The sequence below is a fragment of the Heterodontus francisci genome, chromosome 30, assembly GCF_036365525.1.
Source record: "Heterodontus francisci isolate sHetFra1 chromosome 30, sHetFra1.hap1, whole genome shotgun sequence".
NCBI lineage: Eukaryota > Metazoa > Chordata > Chondrichthyes > Heterodontiformes > Heterodontidae > Heterodontus > Heterodontus francisci.
Genome location: NC_090400.1, coordinates 9,557,566 through 9,575,089, shown reverse-complemented (window position 1 = coordinate 9,575,089; position 17,524 = coordinate 9,557,566). Strand labels below are relative to the sequence as shown.

Genomic DNA, 17,524 nt, shown 5'->3' with positions numbered 1-17,524 from the left:
GCGGGTTTTGGTCTTTTGTACACCGGCATGTACAACTACTGTAGTCTTGTGGGCCCTTCTTAATATTTCTGCCCGGTACCTCCGTGGCACCACTAACTGGTGAATTAATGTCCACTCCTTGCTCTCAGGTCTGTGAGGAAAACTCCAATTCCTCATCAGTACCTCATTCTTTAAATAGTAGCAATCAGGGTCACTTTCAGACTGGCAGCCTGTGCTAACTGTCGCAATACTGGGTCAGCTCCCTGAGCCTCAGCTGGAAAAAATGCATTTAATTCATTCCCTGGGTCTCCTAACTTTCCAAAGAAAGTCTCAGACAGGCAGACCTCATGGTCATTTGTCTGCAGTACCAACGCAGTTTCCTCTAAAAAGCTGGTTTGATCATGGCCTGATCCACTACACATTCAGGGACTCTACAGGGGACCATCTCGTGCCACTGCCCTGACTCTCTGACCTCCTGCACTCTTTCTTTCACTACTTGGGGGGCTACCACCTTCACCTGCGCCAGATCATTACCTTGGAGTAGGTCAACCCTGTCCACAGGCAAACTAGGGACAATCCCAAAAGTCTCCAGTCCCGAAACTAGGTCGCATTCCAGGTGCATGCGGTGTACAGGTACAGGCGTACACTGCCCTCCAATAACATTCACCACCATTTTGGTGTTCACTGCACTCTCTGGGGGAAAGGTCAGGCCTTTTCTCTGTAAAAAGGATCTAGTGGCCCCTGTATCCCTGAGAATTACTATGGGCTCGCTTGCCCCACCCAAGGGATATGGCATTACTTTCCCTTCAAATACAAAACCCTGATAACCTTCAAGAATCCTATTAGCTTTTCCTGCACTGGCCGTAGTAAGCTTCCTGCACTCTTACTGCAGTTAAAGACACAGCTTGTTCTGTGTTTTGCATCAGGTCCCCGTTGACACTAAACAGGTGTGCCCTGATTAACCCAACTGGTTTCCCCTTTAGTTTCCTGGAATCAGCTTTTAAATGCCCTGCTTTATTACAATGGAAGCACACAGGTGTCTGGGTCTCACTCTTGCTCACAACACCTTCCTTTTTGGCTGGAGAAGGGCCCTTTGTGTCTCCTGTGTTTCTTTCTCTTCCAGGACTGCCTGGGCGGATATCACCTTCCCACTCTTTGTCCTTTTCAGATTTGTGGGGTGGATTAGAAAAGGTTCTCCCCTGGGAAACTGATTTATAAATTAAAGCAAACTCAATGGCCAGAACGGCTGCTTGCCGGGCTCCCAGGACCCGCTGCTCCTCTGCATAGGTTTTTATTGAGAATGGGAGAGAGTTTGAAATTCCTCTAACAGGATTACTTCTCTGAGATTCTCATAACTGAGCTGTATTTTTAAAGCCCTCAGCCACTGGTCAAAGCCAGCTGCTTACTTCTTTCAATCTCCACATAAGTTTGATTAGCTTGCTTCCTCAGGGTTCTAAACTTTTGGCGGTAGGCTTCGGGTATAAATTCATATGCCCCGAGGATAGAATTTTTGGTCAGTTCATAATCTGATGAACTCTCATCTGGCAACAAGGAATAAACTTCATGGGCTTTTCCAGTTAGTTTGCTTTGCAATAAGAGAGACCAGGTCTCAGCTGGCCATTTTAGCTGACTTGCCAGTTTCTCAAAAGACACAAAAAACACTTCTACATCTTCCTCATTGAATTTTGGAATTAATTGAGCGGGTTTTAGCAATCTTGTACCCAGCCCTGAATTGTGCTCCTCCATATTGGCAATGCTTTCACTAGGGTTACTCTGTCGCCCGCTAGTTAACTCAAGCCGCTTCAGCTCTCTCTTTTTGGATTCTTTCCAGAATATTCTTTCTCTCTCTCTGTCCTCTCTCTATCTCTCTTTCCTTCTCCTGTCTTTCTATCTCTTCACATTCCTTTTGGAAGGCTCTTTCTATCTCCCTCTCCTGCCTTTTTCTCTTTCTTCTAATCCAAGTTTCCTCTGTTCCAATTGTATCTTTGCTAGCAGTACCCTGTCAGATTCTGTTTCCAGCACTGCTTCTGCTTCATCAGGTTCAAGGGAAAATGGTTGGTCACCAGCCTTAGGAGTTCAGACTTCCTATGCTTGCCACGTAAAGTGATCCCACACTGCTCAGCCATTTTCCTCAACTCCTCCATAAACAGAGCTTTTAACTTATCCCAAGTTACTTCACCCTGGCTTGGAGAGTTACTCGCTTCAGTTGCAGACATGTTAGTATTCAATCACACACAACCACAAGAAAACCTGCATTGATATTTTGTTCTTTTTAATTGTGAACTATTAGGCTTCCCACTTCCAATTTCACTTGTTCGTCTGTGGGTAAAATCACAGACGTTAGCACTCAAATTTATGTTACAACCAGGTGAGAAAGGAGTCTAGGGGTCTGTTACTATCTTCAGCTGGTCTTATTGTAACAGTGTTTAATTTTAAACACATCCTGTGTATTGAGCTCCCCCTTTGTGAATCCTTGTTCATAGCTTTCCAATTTTCAGGCAAAGAAACCAAAACATCAGGTTTTCTCAGGTTTAAAGGAGAAATGTGAAGTTTATTAAAAGTTAAACTTAAACTCTAATGCAGTTAATTCCTACAGATATACGATGCGCCCACGCTAGCATGCACACACGATACACACATGCAAATCGGGACAGAAAAGAGGAGAGGAAAGCATAGTAGAGAGGGGTTTGAGGCAATATCAGAAGAGTTTCTTGTTTACTGTGTTTCGAGCTCATTATCGTCCTTTTGTAGATAGTTCTTGCTTGTAGGCAATTCTTGCTTTTCGTGGGGCCCAGTATTCGTCTTAAACTTTGTTCACGCAGGAGACTTTTCTCTCTTAGTGTTCATATGTCTTCAGTGCTTTGTATATGTATGTATGTATTTTCCGATGCTGGTGTGAGTGCGATGAGAGCAGACAGGAGAGAGATGTTCTCAAACCAGGAGCCAAGAGCTTTCTCAGTTCAAATCCTTTGTTGGAAGCTCAAATCTCAACAGGCAGCTAGTCGTGTGACTAAAACTGGTCTGATCATTTCTTCTGTGGTTGTGGATTATACTATTTTAGCAGTCAAACTTGAATGCTAGCTCCCCCCAACCTTCAATGTCTGGTAATCAAAAGTCCATTGTTGGTTGAATGGGTCAGGGCATGGTCCTTTGTCCTTGTTCCTACTCTGCTAGTTACTATGCAAATGTCTTTCCAATCAGGGGTTTGTAATTTTAAGTTTTAATCTTCATATGGCAAAATCATGTCTTGGCAGGTGGGGTGGGGGGGGGGGGGGGGGTTTGCCTGACACTATGCACATGGCGGGGCGGGAGCATAGCGGTAATGTTAGTGGACTAGTAATTCAGAGGCCTAGACTAATGCTCTGGAGATATGAGTTCAAATCCCACCATGACAGCTAGAGGAAGTTAAAAATTGAGTTAATAAATCTGGAATGAAATGCTAATCTCATTAATAATCATGAAACTGGGGATTGTTGTCAAAACCCATTTGGTTCACTAATGCCCATCAGGGGAGGAAATCTGAAATGAGAACAGAAAGTGCTGGAAATACTCAGCAAGTCCGGCTGCATCTGTGTAGAGAGAGGGGAGGAAATCTACTGCCCTTACCTGGTCTGGCCAACATGTGACCCCCCAACCCCAGTAATGTAGTTGACTCTTAACTGTCCTCTGAAGTGACCTACTCAGTGTAGGTGGCTCACCGCCACCTGCTCAAGGACAATTAATGATGGGTAACAAATGCTGGCCTTGCCAGCGACACTCACATCCCAAGAACAAATAGAAAAAAACACATTGGCTGCCATGTTTCTACAGTGACTGCATTTCAAAGCACTTTGGGATGTCCCGGGGTCGAGAAAAGTGCAATATTAATGCAAGTATTTCTTTTGAATCATTTAAATTTTATACGTCAAAGAGAACCTGCAGTCAGGGGTTGAGTTATGGCTTGAATGCTAATGAAGATGTATACACGAGAGGTCCAATTAGAAAGACTTGGATTTATATAGCGCCTTTCAAAAGCTCAGGATGCTCCAAAGCACTTTAAAGCCAATGAAGTACTTTTGAAGTGTAGTCACTGTTGCAATAAAGCAAACGCTGCAGCCAGTATACAAACAGCAAGCGTCCACATCAACAATGTAATAACAACCAACTAATCTGTCTTTGTAATGTTGATTGATGGATAAATATTGGCCAGGCCACCAGGGAGAACTCCCCTGCTCTTCTTCACTGTCATGCCATGGAATCTTTTACATTTATCTGAGAGGACAGACAGGGCCTTGGGTCAATGTCTCATGCAAAATATGGCACCTCTGACAGTGCAGCACTACCATTAAACTGGAGTGTCAGTCTAGATTTTTGTACTCAAGTCCTGGAGTGGGATTTGACCCCACAACTATCTGTCTCAGAGGTGAGAGTGCTACTAATTGAGTCATGGCTGACACTGCTCCAGTGTTAGGGAGCAGATTTCCACTCCTAATGGCTGACAGTAATTCCAGCTGGAAAGTGGGATTATCTACGCGATAATACTCAACTCTGATATTCCTGCCCTACATCCCAGTCCGAGATTGCAGGTGACCGCAGAACTTCACTTCTTCCTCCTAAGGGGAGAGGAATTGTTTTGCCTCAACAATTGGCAATAATTGGTCAATATCTAGGCACAAATGGAAAAGTGGCTGATGGAATAATGTGCAAAGGAACATTAGGAACAGACGGAGGCCTTTCAGCCCCTCGAGCCTGCAGTTCAATCAGATCATGGCTGATCTGCACCTCAACTAGTTACCCCTCTTTACTCCATATCTCTTGACATCCTTACCCAACAAAGTTCTATCTATCTCAGTCTTGAAAGCTCCAAATGTTCCCCAGCACCTACACCCTTTTGGGGAGAGAATTCCATGTTTCTATTACCCTATGTATGAAAAAATACTTCCTGATTTCACTCCTGAAAGGTCTGGCTCTAATTTTAAGATTATGTCCCCTTGTTCTTGATTCTCCAACAGAGAAAATATCAACACTATCAATTCCTTTTAACAATTTGAATATCTCAATCAGGTCGCCCCTCAATTTCCATACTCAAAAGGAATACAAGCAAGGTTTATTCAACCTGCCCCCATTAATTAACCTCTCAATCCTGGTGTTGTTCTGGTGAATCTACACTGTATCCCCTCCGAGACCAATATATCCTTCCTGAAATGTGATACTAGAATTGAACACAGTATTCCAGATAGGGCCTGACCAAGGCTTTGTACAATGAAAATATTACTTCAATCTCCTGATATTCCAGTCCCTTTGAGGTAACAGCCAACACTCCATTCGCCCTTTTGATTGTTTTTTTAAACTTGTCTACTACCTTTTAATGATTTGTGTGATTGGACTCCCAAATCTCTGGTATTTTTACAGTAATAGATTCTCATCATTCTTACCAGATTCCTTACAGAAAATTGGAATACCACTTGGTTCCTAGCAACCCTGTGATGCCCATTCCATTTGGGTGCTGTGCAGAGAAATTGAGTGGACCTATAAATGACCTCTTTAGAACAGCATTAACATAAACTCATGAAAGCCCCACCTCCTCCTTTCCCCAGCTGGTTATACCTACTATACAGGCATAACTGATTAGAAAATCCAGGCCTTTCCGTCTCGGCTAACACTTGGACAAGTTGCAGCAATTGGGGAGATGGTGGTGTAGTAGTACTGTTACTGAACTAGTAATCCAGAGGCCCAGGCTAATGACCTGGGCATACGGGTTCAAATCCCCTGCGGCAGCTGGTGGAATTTAAATTCAATTAATAAATAAAAATCTGGAATTATAGCATTCTCAGTAATGGTGCCATGAAACTATTGTTGATTGTCATAAAAAATCATCTGGTTCACAAATGTCCTGTAGGGAAAGAAATCTGCGGTCCTTATCTAGTCTGGCCTATGCTTGACTCCAGACCCACAGTAATGTGGTTGATTCTTAACTGCTCTCTGAAGTGGCCGACCACGTCACTCAGTTGTCAACTGCAATTAGGGATGGGCAACAAATGCTGGCCTTGCTAGTATCGTCCACATCCCATGAAGGAATTTTTAAAAAGCTACATATGGAGCTGTGTTCTGGCAGTTAAAAAACAGTCAGTTTCTCCAGGGAGGAACTCTGGAAAATATAAAAGTCTGACACTTCTTCAGTGTTGGTGAGGTGTCATGGCTGGACAAACAGGTGACCTCCCGACAAAGGGGGGCAGCAGTGATCTATTCCAGTCCTCAATAGGAACAGCTGAAAAGTACTTAATGTATAAGATGATTCATTTTGCGATTCACCGATATGCAGATCTCCGACGCCATCCAGAAGGGACGACCGAAGTCAAACTATTGGGAGTTTGTAAGTCTGGAGTACGCCTTCCTGCTGTGCCCTTTCATTGCAGTTGTTGGAGGAGCCTTATTCCTTTGGACTGCTAACTATGTGGAGAAGGACCGAATGAAAGCATCAAATCAAATTGAAGGTAATAAACCTCCTGGAGCTAAAAGAGTTAAATTATGAGGACAGGTTTCATGGGCAAGGCCTGTTTTCCCTTGAATATGGAAGATTGTGGAGTGATCTAATGGAGGTGTTTAAGATGATTAGAGGAGTTGATAGGGTAGATGGAGAGAAACAATTTCTGCTGGCAGCAGAGTCCAGAACAAAGGGGCGTAACTTTAAAATTAGTGTTAATTTGTTCAGGAGTGATGTCAGGAAGCTCTTCACAATAAAGGTCGTGGAAATCTGGTACTCTGTCCCTGCAAAAAGCAGGGTCAATTGAAAATGTCAAAACTGAGAATGATAGATATTGTTAGGTAAGGGTATTATGGGTTATGGAACCAAGGTGAGTAAATGGAGTTAAGATACAGATCATCCATGATGGAACTGAATAGTGGAACAGGCTCAAGTGACTGAATGGCTTCCTCCTGTTCTGATGTTCCCTAGTATCCTTACACTGGCTTATAGATGAATGGGGGTAGGGGTTGTTGTTCTCTCTTATGATATTAAAAGGAAACAAATATTTTGGATGTAAAATTGGGTTCTGTAGCGCTGCTGGTTTCGGCTGTGCCGGAGCCCAAAGGAGCTAAAAATGGTGCAGATCCATTTCTGGTGCAGACTGCGGTGATTGCCAATTTAGGAAGGCTGATAGCACGGGTGTGCCGTGCGAACTCCGGAAGCATGTAAAGGAGGCAGATTGTGACATCAGCCAGCATCGAACTCTGACTCGGAGCCCGAGCTGCCATTTTGAACCTCGTGGGTCCTGTTAGTGTTCTCTCTTAACAATCTCAGCTGAACCTGCTTTCAGCTGCACGAGGGAGCCGGCACTAGTGTTTTTTAAAGGGATCAGCATGGGACTTGCAGGTGAGGTGCTTTTGACTTTCACTTGCTGCTACAGAGTTAATGGAAGGACTGAGTACTTTGGAGGAGCTGCTACAAGTTGTTGGAGTCAGAAGGGAGCAGCACTGGACCTTTGCAAGTGGTGGAGTGGAATATGAAGGCACCTGAACAGAAAACATGCTCTCATTTAAGGGGCTATTGTTGCAGTTGCTTTTGGGCTGCAGGACAAAGAGATGGAGCAGAGGCAGCAGAGAGCAAAAGCTGTTTGCACAAGGAAGAGGAGGTGGAGGGCTCTCAACAGAAGGCCATACCCACCTAGGTTATTCCCCCTACCTCCTCCTCAGCCTGGAGAAGTGTCTGTGCTGGCTATGGTTCACCAAGGAGATGAACAGGTCACTGAACTGAGTCACCTCCTTGAATTGGACCTGCAGCTGCAGAGCAGGGTGAGGATGGCTCTGTTAATGGCTATCGAGGCCACCTTGACCTTCAATTTCCACAGCCTCAGGATGCTTCCAGGCTGGATTCGGCGACATCACCACACACATTTGTCGCTGCATCAGGGAGGTCACTGAGTTCCTGTATAAAAGGAGAGGAAACTTCATTATCTTCTCTCTTAGCAGAAAGAAGCAGGGGGAGTGGGCATTTGGCTTTGCCAGAAAGGCAGGTTTCCCAGTGGCGCAGGAAGCCATGGACTGCATGCACGTGACTCTGTGGGAACCACATTTCAATGAGGAGATGTGTTGGAACCGCAATGGGTTCCACTCCCTTAACATACACTTGATGTGCGACCATGCCCAGATCGTCATGTTAATGAATTCTCACTATTCTGGCACCAGCCATGATGTTTTCATCCTACACCTGTCAGCCATCCTTGAGCCAGCACGACAAACCAGAATCTGGTTGCTTGGTGATGAGGGTTCCCGCTCTACACCTGTCTAATGGCTCTTTTCCACCCCCGAGCACAATTGGACAGTGTTTGTACAACGAGAGCCGTGCTGTGACCAGGAATGTCATGGAACAAACCAGTGGTGTTCTAAAATAATGGTTTCGCTGCCTGGACTGCTCTGGGGGATCCCTGCAAAACTCACCAGAGCATGTCACCAAACTTGTGATGGTCTGCTGCATCCTCCCAACCTGACCATGAGAACTCAGCGTTGTCACCAGGCCTTCAGCAAGCACTTCGGGAGGGGGAGGAAGAGGAGGAGAAGGGAAAGGATGTACCCAGGACATCCTCACTCTGGACGGGTTGTCCGTGAGTGGCGAATCAGACTCCGGTTCCCCTGAAAATATCCGCACATCACCACTGCTCCACAATTACCACCTTTCCATCCTGTTACAACACATCACAGCATCCTCTCAGCCAAAATCCTGAAATAAAAGACATCTCAAGCCAACCATTTGATACCAACTTTATCCAAACAACACTTCCAATAATACATACAAAACTCACATATTCATCATTGGGCTTTCCCTTAGTGTCTGTCTTGCAGGTGCCTTTGCCAGTCCTTGTGCTCCTATACGTTGCTATCCCAAGTAACAGCAGCAGGGCTGTTGGAAGGCTGCTGACATTCACTGGGGGAGACTGCAGAAGGCCTTGCAGGATGACAGCTCTGGGGCCTTGAGGACCCGGCTTCGGACTGTACCTTGTCAGCATGGGCTGGCTGACTGAGAGGCAACAGCAGGGGCACTGCCAGGGGTGGGAGGATGAATACTGTCATCCTGAGAGAGGACTGCAGGTTCTTGCTCCACGGAGACACTGCCACTCCCCAGGACAGTGCCTCAGTAATCCTAGTAATCTACTGGAGCACAGATTGGTGGACTGCTATGAGACCCTGGAAACTCCTTTGAGCACTGGTATAGAAACATAGAAAATAGGAACAGGAGTAGGCCATTCGGCCCTTAGAGCCTGCTCTGCCATTCATTATGATCATGGCTGATCATCCAACTCAGTAACCTGTTCCTGCTTTCTCCCCATACCCTTTGATCCCTTTAGACCCAAGAGCTATATCTAATTTTTTCTTGAAAACATACAATGGTTTGGCCTCAACTGCTCTCTGTGATGAAGGAATTACTCCTCATCTCAGTCCTGAAAGGTTTACCCCATATCCTTAGACTATGACCCCTGGTTCTGGACTCCCCCACAATCGGGAACTTCCTTCCTGCATCTGCCCTGTTGAATCCTGTTCGCATTTTATAGGTTTCTATGAGATTCCCCCCTCACTCTTCTGAACTCCAGCAAATATAATCCTAACCGACTCAATTTCTCCTCATACGTCAGTCCCGCCATCCCAGGAATCAGTCTGGTAAACCTTTGCTGCACTCCCTCTAAAGCAAGAACATCTTCCTCAGATAAGGAGACCAAAACTGCACACAGTATTCCAGGTGTGGCCTCACCAAGGCCCTGTATAATTGCAGCAAGACAAGATGAAGTGCATCTTGTGGATAGTACACAATGCAGTCACGGTGCGCAAGTGGAGGCAATGTTTAAGGTGATGGAAGGGGTGCTGATCAAGCAGACTCCTTTGTCCTGCACAGTGTTGAGTTTCTTGAGTGTTGCTGCTGTACCTATCCAGTCAGTGTAGTGTTTTCGCCCGAACCTAATTACTACAGTTCCTTGCTGCATTGATATCATGGGCTTTGTAAGGGAAGAAATGGATGTAGTGATCAGTGATTTTAATGCTGATATTAATCCATTTAAAGGAGCTGCCATTAAAATAAATTCTACCAGAAAATAGGGGTTGGCAACGTGTCCATACATGGACACCAGTGTTCATGGTAAAACATTTTGAATGACTGATAATTTCAGGGATGAGAAATTTCCCATTATCATCTTCTTTCCGACCAGACAGGCTTTAAAAAAAAAATCGCACTGTCAGTTTCACAGCTGAGTTGGAATTTCTAAGCTCAGATCTTTATCTAACGCTCATTAACATTCCTTTCCATATTCACAGCTGACAGGTTATGCACGAGAGTGGGAACAGTGGCCCCTGAACTTCAAACAGAGTCGGGGTTTTCCGACGGGTTTAAAAAAAATCAGAACCCACTGGAAAATCCTGAATCTGTCCGGAGTTCGGAAGCTGCTGTTCCCACTTCCAACACCTGTCAGGACAGCTTCAGGGTTTTCTGGCAGGCTCCAATTTTTTTGAAAGCCACCGGAAAACCACGAAGCTGTCCGAAGTTTAGAAACTGCTGCTCCCGCTCTCAACGACGGTCAGAGAGAGAGGTGGGGGCAAAGAGAGAGACAGAGAGAGAGGTGGGGTTCAGAGAGAGAGGGGATGGGGGCAGAGAGAGAAAAGGGCCGGGGAAGAGACAGAGAGAGAGGAGGGCAGAGACAGGGGCAGAGAGGAGGCAGAGAGAGAGAGGGTGACAGAGAGGGGAGGGGCAGAGAGAGAGAGGGGGAAACAGAGAGAGAGCGGCAGAAAGAGAGAAAGGGGGGCAGGGAGAGAGAGAAGGGGACAGAGAGAGACAGAACAGAAAACAGGGAGACAGAGAAAGAGGGGGCAGAGAGAGAGGGGGGCAGAGAGCGAGAGAAGGGGACAGAGAGAGAGAGAGGGTGCAGAGAGAGGGGACAGAGAGAGAGAGGGAAAAGAAAGAGAGAAAGGTCAAAGAGAGAGAGAGGGGGAGACGACAGAGAGATCAGGGACAATGCAGAGAGAAGGGGAACAACACGGGGCGGGGGGAACACAGAGGGGGGAACACAGAGGTGGAGGGGGCGAAAGACAGACAGAGAGCAATCAAGATCAGTTCTGACAGATGGACTTCCATCTGAAATACTCTGCATTGCTACAAGAAGTATGCGGGCAGACATTGACTACTTGGGCAAGAAAACAAAAGCCAGGTATTTCACAAAATCAGTGTCCAACATAGTAACGAGAAAGTAAGTCAATAAATGATTCTTCTCATTTAAAGCTTCTTCACAAAAAAGAACATTTGTTGTTGTTTTGATTAATAGTAAGATAAATTTTTAATGCCTTTATCTTTCCGAAATTGTCTCACCAACCTCCTATGTAAGACGAAAATTGTAATGTGACACCCCCCTCCACACGAAAAGTTTAGACACCCCTGCTGCAAGACTTTAACCTTGTGTTTTAAAATAACCTTGCAGCTAGATTATTTTAAAACACAAGTTTAAAGGATTGTGTTATGTAACTCATTTTAAAATGGCAAAAGTCAATTAGGGAATGTCTCAATTTCTGTGCTCTGACCTGAATTACTTTCACTTGGGACACAAACTCAGTGACATGTTGAGACTTGCTGTACTTTTATTTCTATGTAAATGGCGCAATTCCACTGCTATCCATTTGGAATCACATTGTTCCAGGACTTGTATTGAGAGGAAAACAGGCAAGAAAATCTCAGGAATCTCCAGATGGCATCACTGTAAGTTTGTCATGAATACCAGAGTATGGTGTAATAGGGCTAAGTAATATTGGCAAAAACAGGATACTGCTGACCCATATATAATAGTTAGTAAATACAATGTAACTGATAGCTTTAATAAACCTTAATCTATGATGAACTGTCTATGATTCCTTCACAAAATGCATGCTGCACTTGCAGTTTTAAAAAGACATAGTAAAAATTTCATAGGATTATAGGAGCATAGGAAATAGGCGCAGGAGTAGGCCATTCGGCCCGTCAAGCCTGCTCCGCCATTCAAACAGATCATGGGTGATCATCTACTTCTACGCCACTGTTCCCCACTATCCCCATTTCCCTTGATGTTGTTAGTATTCAGAAATGTATCGATTTCTGTCTTGAACATGCTCAATGATTTGAGCTTCCACAGCCCATTAGGGTAGACAATTCCACAGATTCACCACCCTCTGAGTAAAGAAATTCCTCTTCTTCTCGGTCTTAAATGGCCTGCCCCTTTTTCCGAGACTGTGTTCCCTTGTTTTAGACTCACCAGCCAGAGGAAACATCCTATCTACATCTACCCTGCCATGCCCTGTAAGAATTTTGTAAGCTTCAATGAGATCACCTCTCAATTTTTGAAACTCTAGAGAATACAGGCCAAGTTTCTGCAATATCTCCGCATAAGACAATCCACCATCCCAGGATTAGTCTGGTGAACCTCTGTTGCACTCTGTGGCAAATATATCCTTCCTTAGATAAGGAGACTAAAACTGTTCATAATACTCTGGATGCTGTCTCACCAGTGCTTTATACAATTGAAGCAATACATCTTTACTCCTGTACTCAAATCCCCTTGCAGTGAAGGCCAACATACCATTTGCCTTCTTAATTGCTTGCTGCAACTGCATACTCGCTTTTAGTGACTCATGAACAAGGACACCCAGGTCTCCTTGGACATCAACACTTCCCAACCTCTCATCATTTAAGAAATACTCTGCCTTTTTGTTTTTTCTACCAAAATGGATCACTTCCCACTTATTCACATTATATTCCATCTGTCATGTTCTTCTCCACGACTTTCAACATACCGCAGGAGGCACGTTCCACTCGGCTGAGCTGCCCTGCCATACCTTAGCTTTACAAACTAATTATTGTTAGTGTAATAAGTAGAATAACATACCAGTTACTTGCCAATCAGATTCATCCCCTGTACCGTGAAGGCTGAAAAAGCGGAAAAGAAAAGAGAGAAAAGAACACCTCCTTCCCCTTTATTACGTTTCAATGACCATATTAGAAACAGTCATTAACTGATTTTTTTTTTTGCTGTAAATTGGATTAAAGGACACGTTTTACAAGTATGTCAAAGATCAGTAACTGCAATGTGCATTATTTACTATCCAGTTTGAGGGCAGATAACCTGAGTGGCCAATGTCATTTGAAAGTTGTTTGTATCATATAATTACATTATGTTAAAAGGGCACCTTTACTAACAGGTAAAAGATTTGGCTTAGACAGAAATTGGTTAGTCTGGAGCACAATTTTACAGATAGTGACTAAACATTTAGTAACTAAATAATACATGCAGTAACAACCGCTCAAGGTTTTGCAGCAGAGCTTTTTGTTAATTGTCTTCTCAGAGCTGAATCAGAATCGACAGTGATAGACTCAGATATAGACATAAGTGAATTTAAGAGAATTGCTTTATTGAAGGAACTGAGGGGCACTCTTTATTTGTAATTGTGTTTATCTAATTTTGTCACGAGCTTTGGTGAGTAAATGACATTTTGTCCATGAGAGATTCTGTTCCAGTATTTTAGAATCCAGGACCTGGTTTAACAGCCTGTCAAAATAAATAAACTCGTCTTGGCTACCTAACATTCGTCTCTATCCCTTCCTGTCCCACTCTGCTTTTCTGTTTTACATGATTCTTCTGAAGTAATATCTGCTCCATCCCATAAAATTCTCCTGATTTGGAGATCACTGCCCTTTTTTTGGCTGCCCTGTCTTCAGACACATATTACAAGCAGGTGGAGAAGTTGCACAAACATTGACCATCACGAGTTAAATTGTCTTGTGACAATAGCAATGTGAGAAATGGTCCATCTTCCTATTGCTGATTTTTCTACTGCCTCACCTCAATAACCACAATAACAATGCTCTCCGTGTGTATCATGGTTTATTGGATGGGTTTGCACTCCTGACACAGTGTGAATCCACAGAGGTCATCTGATAAGGTCCATCTACCATCCCATGATATGGTGTAGCTAGCTCTATTCTGTCAACAAAAGCAATTTGCATTGACATTGCATACTGTTTTTCTTGTTAGCTAGATAATACAGTTGTGCTGCTCTCCATGGATGTTTATATGTTTAGCTACTTTATTTATAGGGAGAAATCTGTTTTAAATGAGACTGTGTTTTGATTGCATTAGATTGGCTATACACTTTACATACAGATTAATTGCCCCCATATCCATGGTCTCTGTCCATTCTCATTCATCCTTCTAATGCCATAGCGCCCAAGGCAGGAGGGCCATGAGTCATGGTCAGCCCCAACCCTGGCATCAAAGTCCCCCAGCAGGAACAGATGTTCGGTGTTGGGGATGCTACTAATGATATTATGGAGTTCCTCGTAGAACTGGTCTTTAGCTTCAGGTGGGGAGCAGAGTGTTGGAGCATAGATGCTGAGTAGCTGCTTGAGTTGTGTACCTATCATAACCTCTGCATCACCAACTCGTTCTTTCACAATAAACCCTGTCACCAGGTTTCTTGGAGGCACCCAAGATCACGTCGTTGGCACCTCATCGTCACAAGGCGAGCCTCTTTAAACAGCGTTCAAACCACACGCAGCTTCCACAGTGCGGACTGCGACACCGACCACTGCCTGGTGTGCAGCAAGGTTAGACTCAAACCAAAGAAGCTGCATCACTCCAAGCAGAAGGGCCACCCACGCATCAACACGAACAGAATTTCTTATCCACAGCTGTTACAAAAATTTCTAAATTCACTTGAGAAAGCCCTTCAAAACACTCCCACAGGGGATGCAGAGACCAAGTGGGCCCACATCAGTGACACCATCTATGACTCAGCAATGACCGCCTATGGCAAATGCGTGAAGCGGAATGCAGACTGGTTTCAATCTCACTTTGAAGAATTGGAACTTGTCATAGCCGCTAAGCGCATTGCACTGTTCAACTACAAGAAAGCCCCCAGCGACTTAACATCCTTAGCACTTAAAACAGCCAGAAGCGCTGCACAAAGAACAGCCAGGCGCCGCGCAAATGCCTACTGGCAACACCTATGCAGTCATATTCAGCTGGCCCCCAACACCGGAAACATCAGAGGAATGTATGATGGCATTAAGAGAGCTTTTGGGCCAACCATCAAGAAAATCGCCCCCCTCAAATCTAAATCAGGGGACACAATCACTGACCGACGCAAGCAAATGGACCGCTGGGTTGAGCACTACCTAGAACTGTACTCCAGGGAAAATGCTGTCACTGAGACTGCCCTCAATGCAGCCCAGCCTCTGCCAGTCATGGATGAGCTGGACGTACAGCCAACAAAATCGGAACTCAGTGATACAATTGATTCTCTAGCCAGCGGAAAAGCCCCTGGGAAGGACGGCATTACCCTTGAAATAATTAAGAGTGCTAAGCCTGCTATACTCTCAGCACTCTACGAACCGCTTTGCCTGTGCTGGGATGAGGGAGCAGTACCACAGGACATGCGCGATGCCAATATCACCACCCTCTATAAAAACAAAGGTGACTGCGGTGACTGCAACATCTACCGTGGAATCTCCCTGCTCAGCATAGTGGGGAAACTCTTCGCTTGAGTCACTTTAAACAGGCTCCAGAAGCTGGCCGAGCATGTCTACCCTGAGGCACAGTGTGGCTTTCGTGCAGAGAGATCGACCATTGACATGCTGTTCTCCCTTCGTCAGCTACAGGAGAAATGCCGCGAACAACAGATGCCCCTCTACGTTGCTTTCATTGATCTCACAAAAGCCTTTGACCTCGTCAGCAGACATGCTCTCTTCAGACTACTAGAAAAGATCGGATGTCCACCAAAGCTACTAAGTATCATCACCTCATTCCATGACAATATGAAAGGCACAATTCAGCATAGCGGCGCCTCATCAGACCCCTTTCCTATCCTGAGTGAAACAGGGCTATGTTCTCGCACCTACACTGTTTGGGATTTTCTTCTCCCTGCTGCTGTCACATGCATTCAAGTCTTCAGAAGAAGGAATTTTCCTCCACACAAGATCAGGTGGCAGGTTGTTCAACCTTGCCCGTCTAAGAGCAAAGACCAAAGTACGGAAAGTCCTCATCAGGGAACTTCTCTTTGCTGACGATGCTGCATTAACATCTCACACTGAAGAGTGTCTGCAGAATCTCATCGACAGGTTTGCGGCTGCCTGCAACTAATTTGGCCTAACCATCAGCCTCAAGAAAACGAACATCATGGGACAGGACGTCAGAAATGCTCCATCATCAATATCGGCGACCACACTCTGGAAGTGGTTCAAGAGTTCACCTACCTAGGCTCAACTATCACCAGTAACCTGTCTCTCGATGCAGAAATCAACAAGCGCATGGGAAAGGCTTCCACTGCTATGTCCAGACTGGCCAAGAGAGTGTGGGAAAATGGCGCATTGACACGGAACACAAAAGTCCGAGTGGGTCAAGCCTGTGTCCTCAGTACCTTGCTCTACGGCAGCGAGGCCTGGACAACGTATGTCAGCCAAGAGCGACATCTCAATTTATTCCATCTTCGCTTCCTCCGGAGAATACTTGGCATCAGGTGGCAGGACCGTATCTCCAACACAGAAGTCCTCGAAGCGGCCAACATCCCCAGCATATACACCCTACTGAGCCAGCGGCGCTTGAGATGGCTTGGCCATGTGAGCCTCATGGAAGATGGCAGGATCCCCAAAGACACATTGTACAGCGAGCTCGCCACTGGTATCAGACCCACCGGCCGTCCATGTCTCCGCTTTAAAGACATCTGCAAACGCGACATGAAGTCCTGTGACATTGATTACAAGTCGTGGGAGTCAGTTGCCAGCGATCGCCAGAGCTGGTGGGCAGCCATAAAGGCGGGGCTAAAGTGCGGCAAGTCGAAGAGACTTAGCAGTTGGCAGGAAAAAAGACAGAAGCGCAAGGGGAGAGCCAACTGCGAAACAGCCCTGACAACCAATTTTATCTGCAGCACCTGTGGAAGAGTCTGTCACTCTAGTATTGGCCTTTATAGCCACTCCAGGCGCTTTTCCACACACCACTGACTCCAGGCGCTTACCCATTGTCTCCCGAGACAAGGAGGCCAAAGAAGATGAAGATATCCATGGTGCAACATTTCGGTGCTTATCCCTGCCAGAAACTCTCTTCATACTCTGTAATTTCATTTATCTGGCTCACCCCTTTTTTGGGTGTACCTACACCACATTGACTGCAGCGGCTCACCACCATCTTCTCAAGGGAAATTTGGGATAGGCACTAATTGCCAGTCCTGCTAACAACACCCACATCTTGATAATTCCTTTTGTGGTTATATCAAATTTGTGCCCTTTTCATCAGTGAAAACAGCATCTCATTATTTACCTCTTCATATCCCTTCATTATCTTGAAGACCTCTTTCGGTCACCCGTTAATCTCTCAGCTCCAGTGAAAAGCTCTAGTTTCTCAAGCCTCCCTTTGTAACTATAACACCTCATCCCTGGTAATATCCCAGTGAATCTACGTTGCTCTGTTCCCATTGCTTTTATCTCCTTCCAATAGTGGGATCCCCAAAACTGTATGCAATACTCCAACTGCAGCTCAACCAAGGTCTTGAAGACCAAAATTATTGCCTTGTA

At 45.1% G+C, this 17,524-nt stretch overlaps 1 protein-coding gene across 1 annotated transcript in view; it reads left to right on the top strand.

Moving 5' to 3' along the window:
• The window catches only part of LOC137346567 (protein spinster homolog 3-like), a 164,443-nt gene that overhangs the window by 124,327 nt on the left and 22,592 nt on the right, over nt 1–17,524 (top strand). The window contains exon 11 of the mRNA XM_068010080.1: nt 6,281–6,452. Coding sequence (XP_067866181.1) covers nt 6,281–6,452 — 172 coding nt within the window. The remainder of the gene's footprint in view (nt 1–6,280; nt 6,453–17,524) is intronic.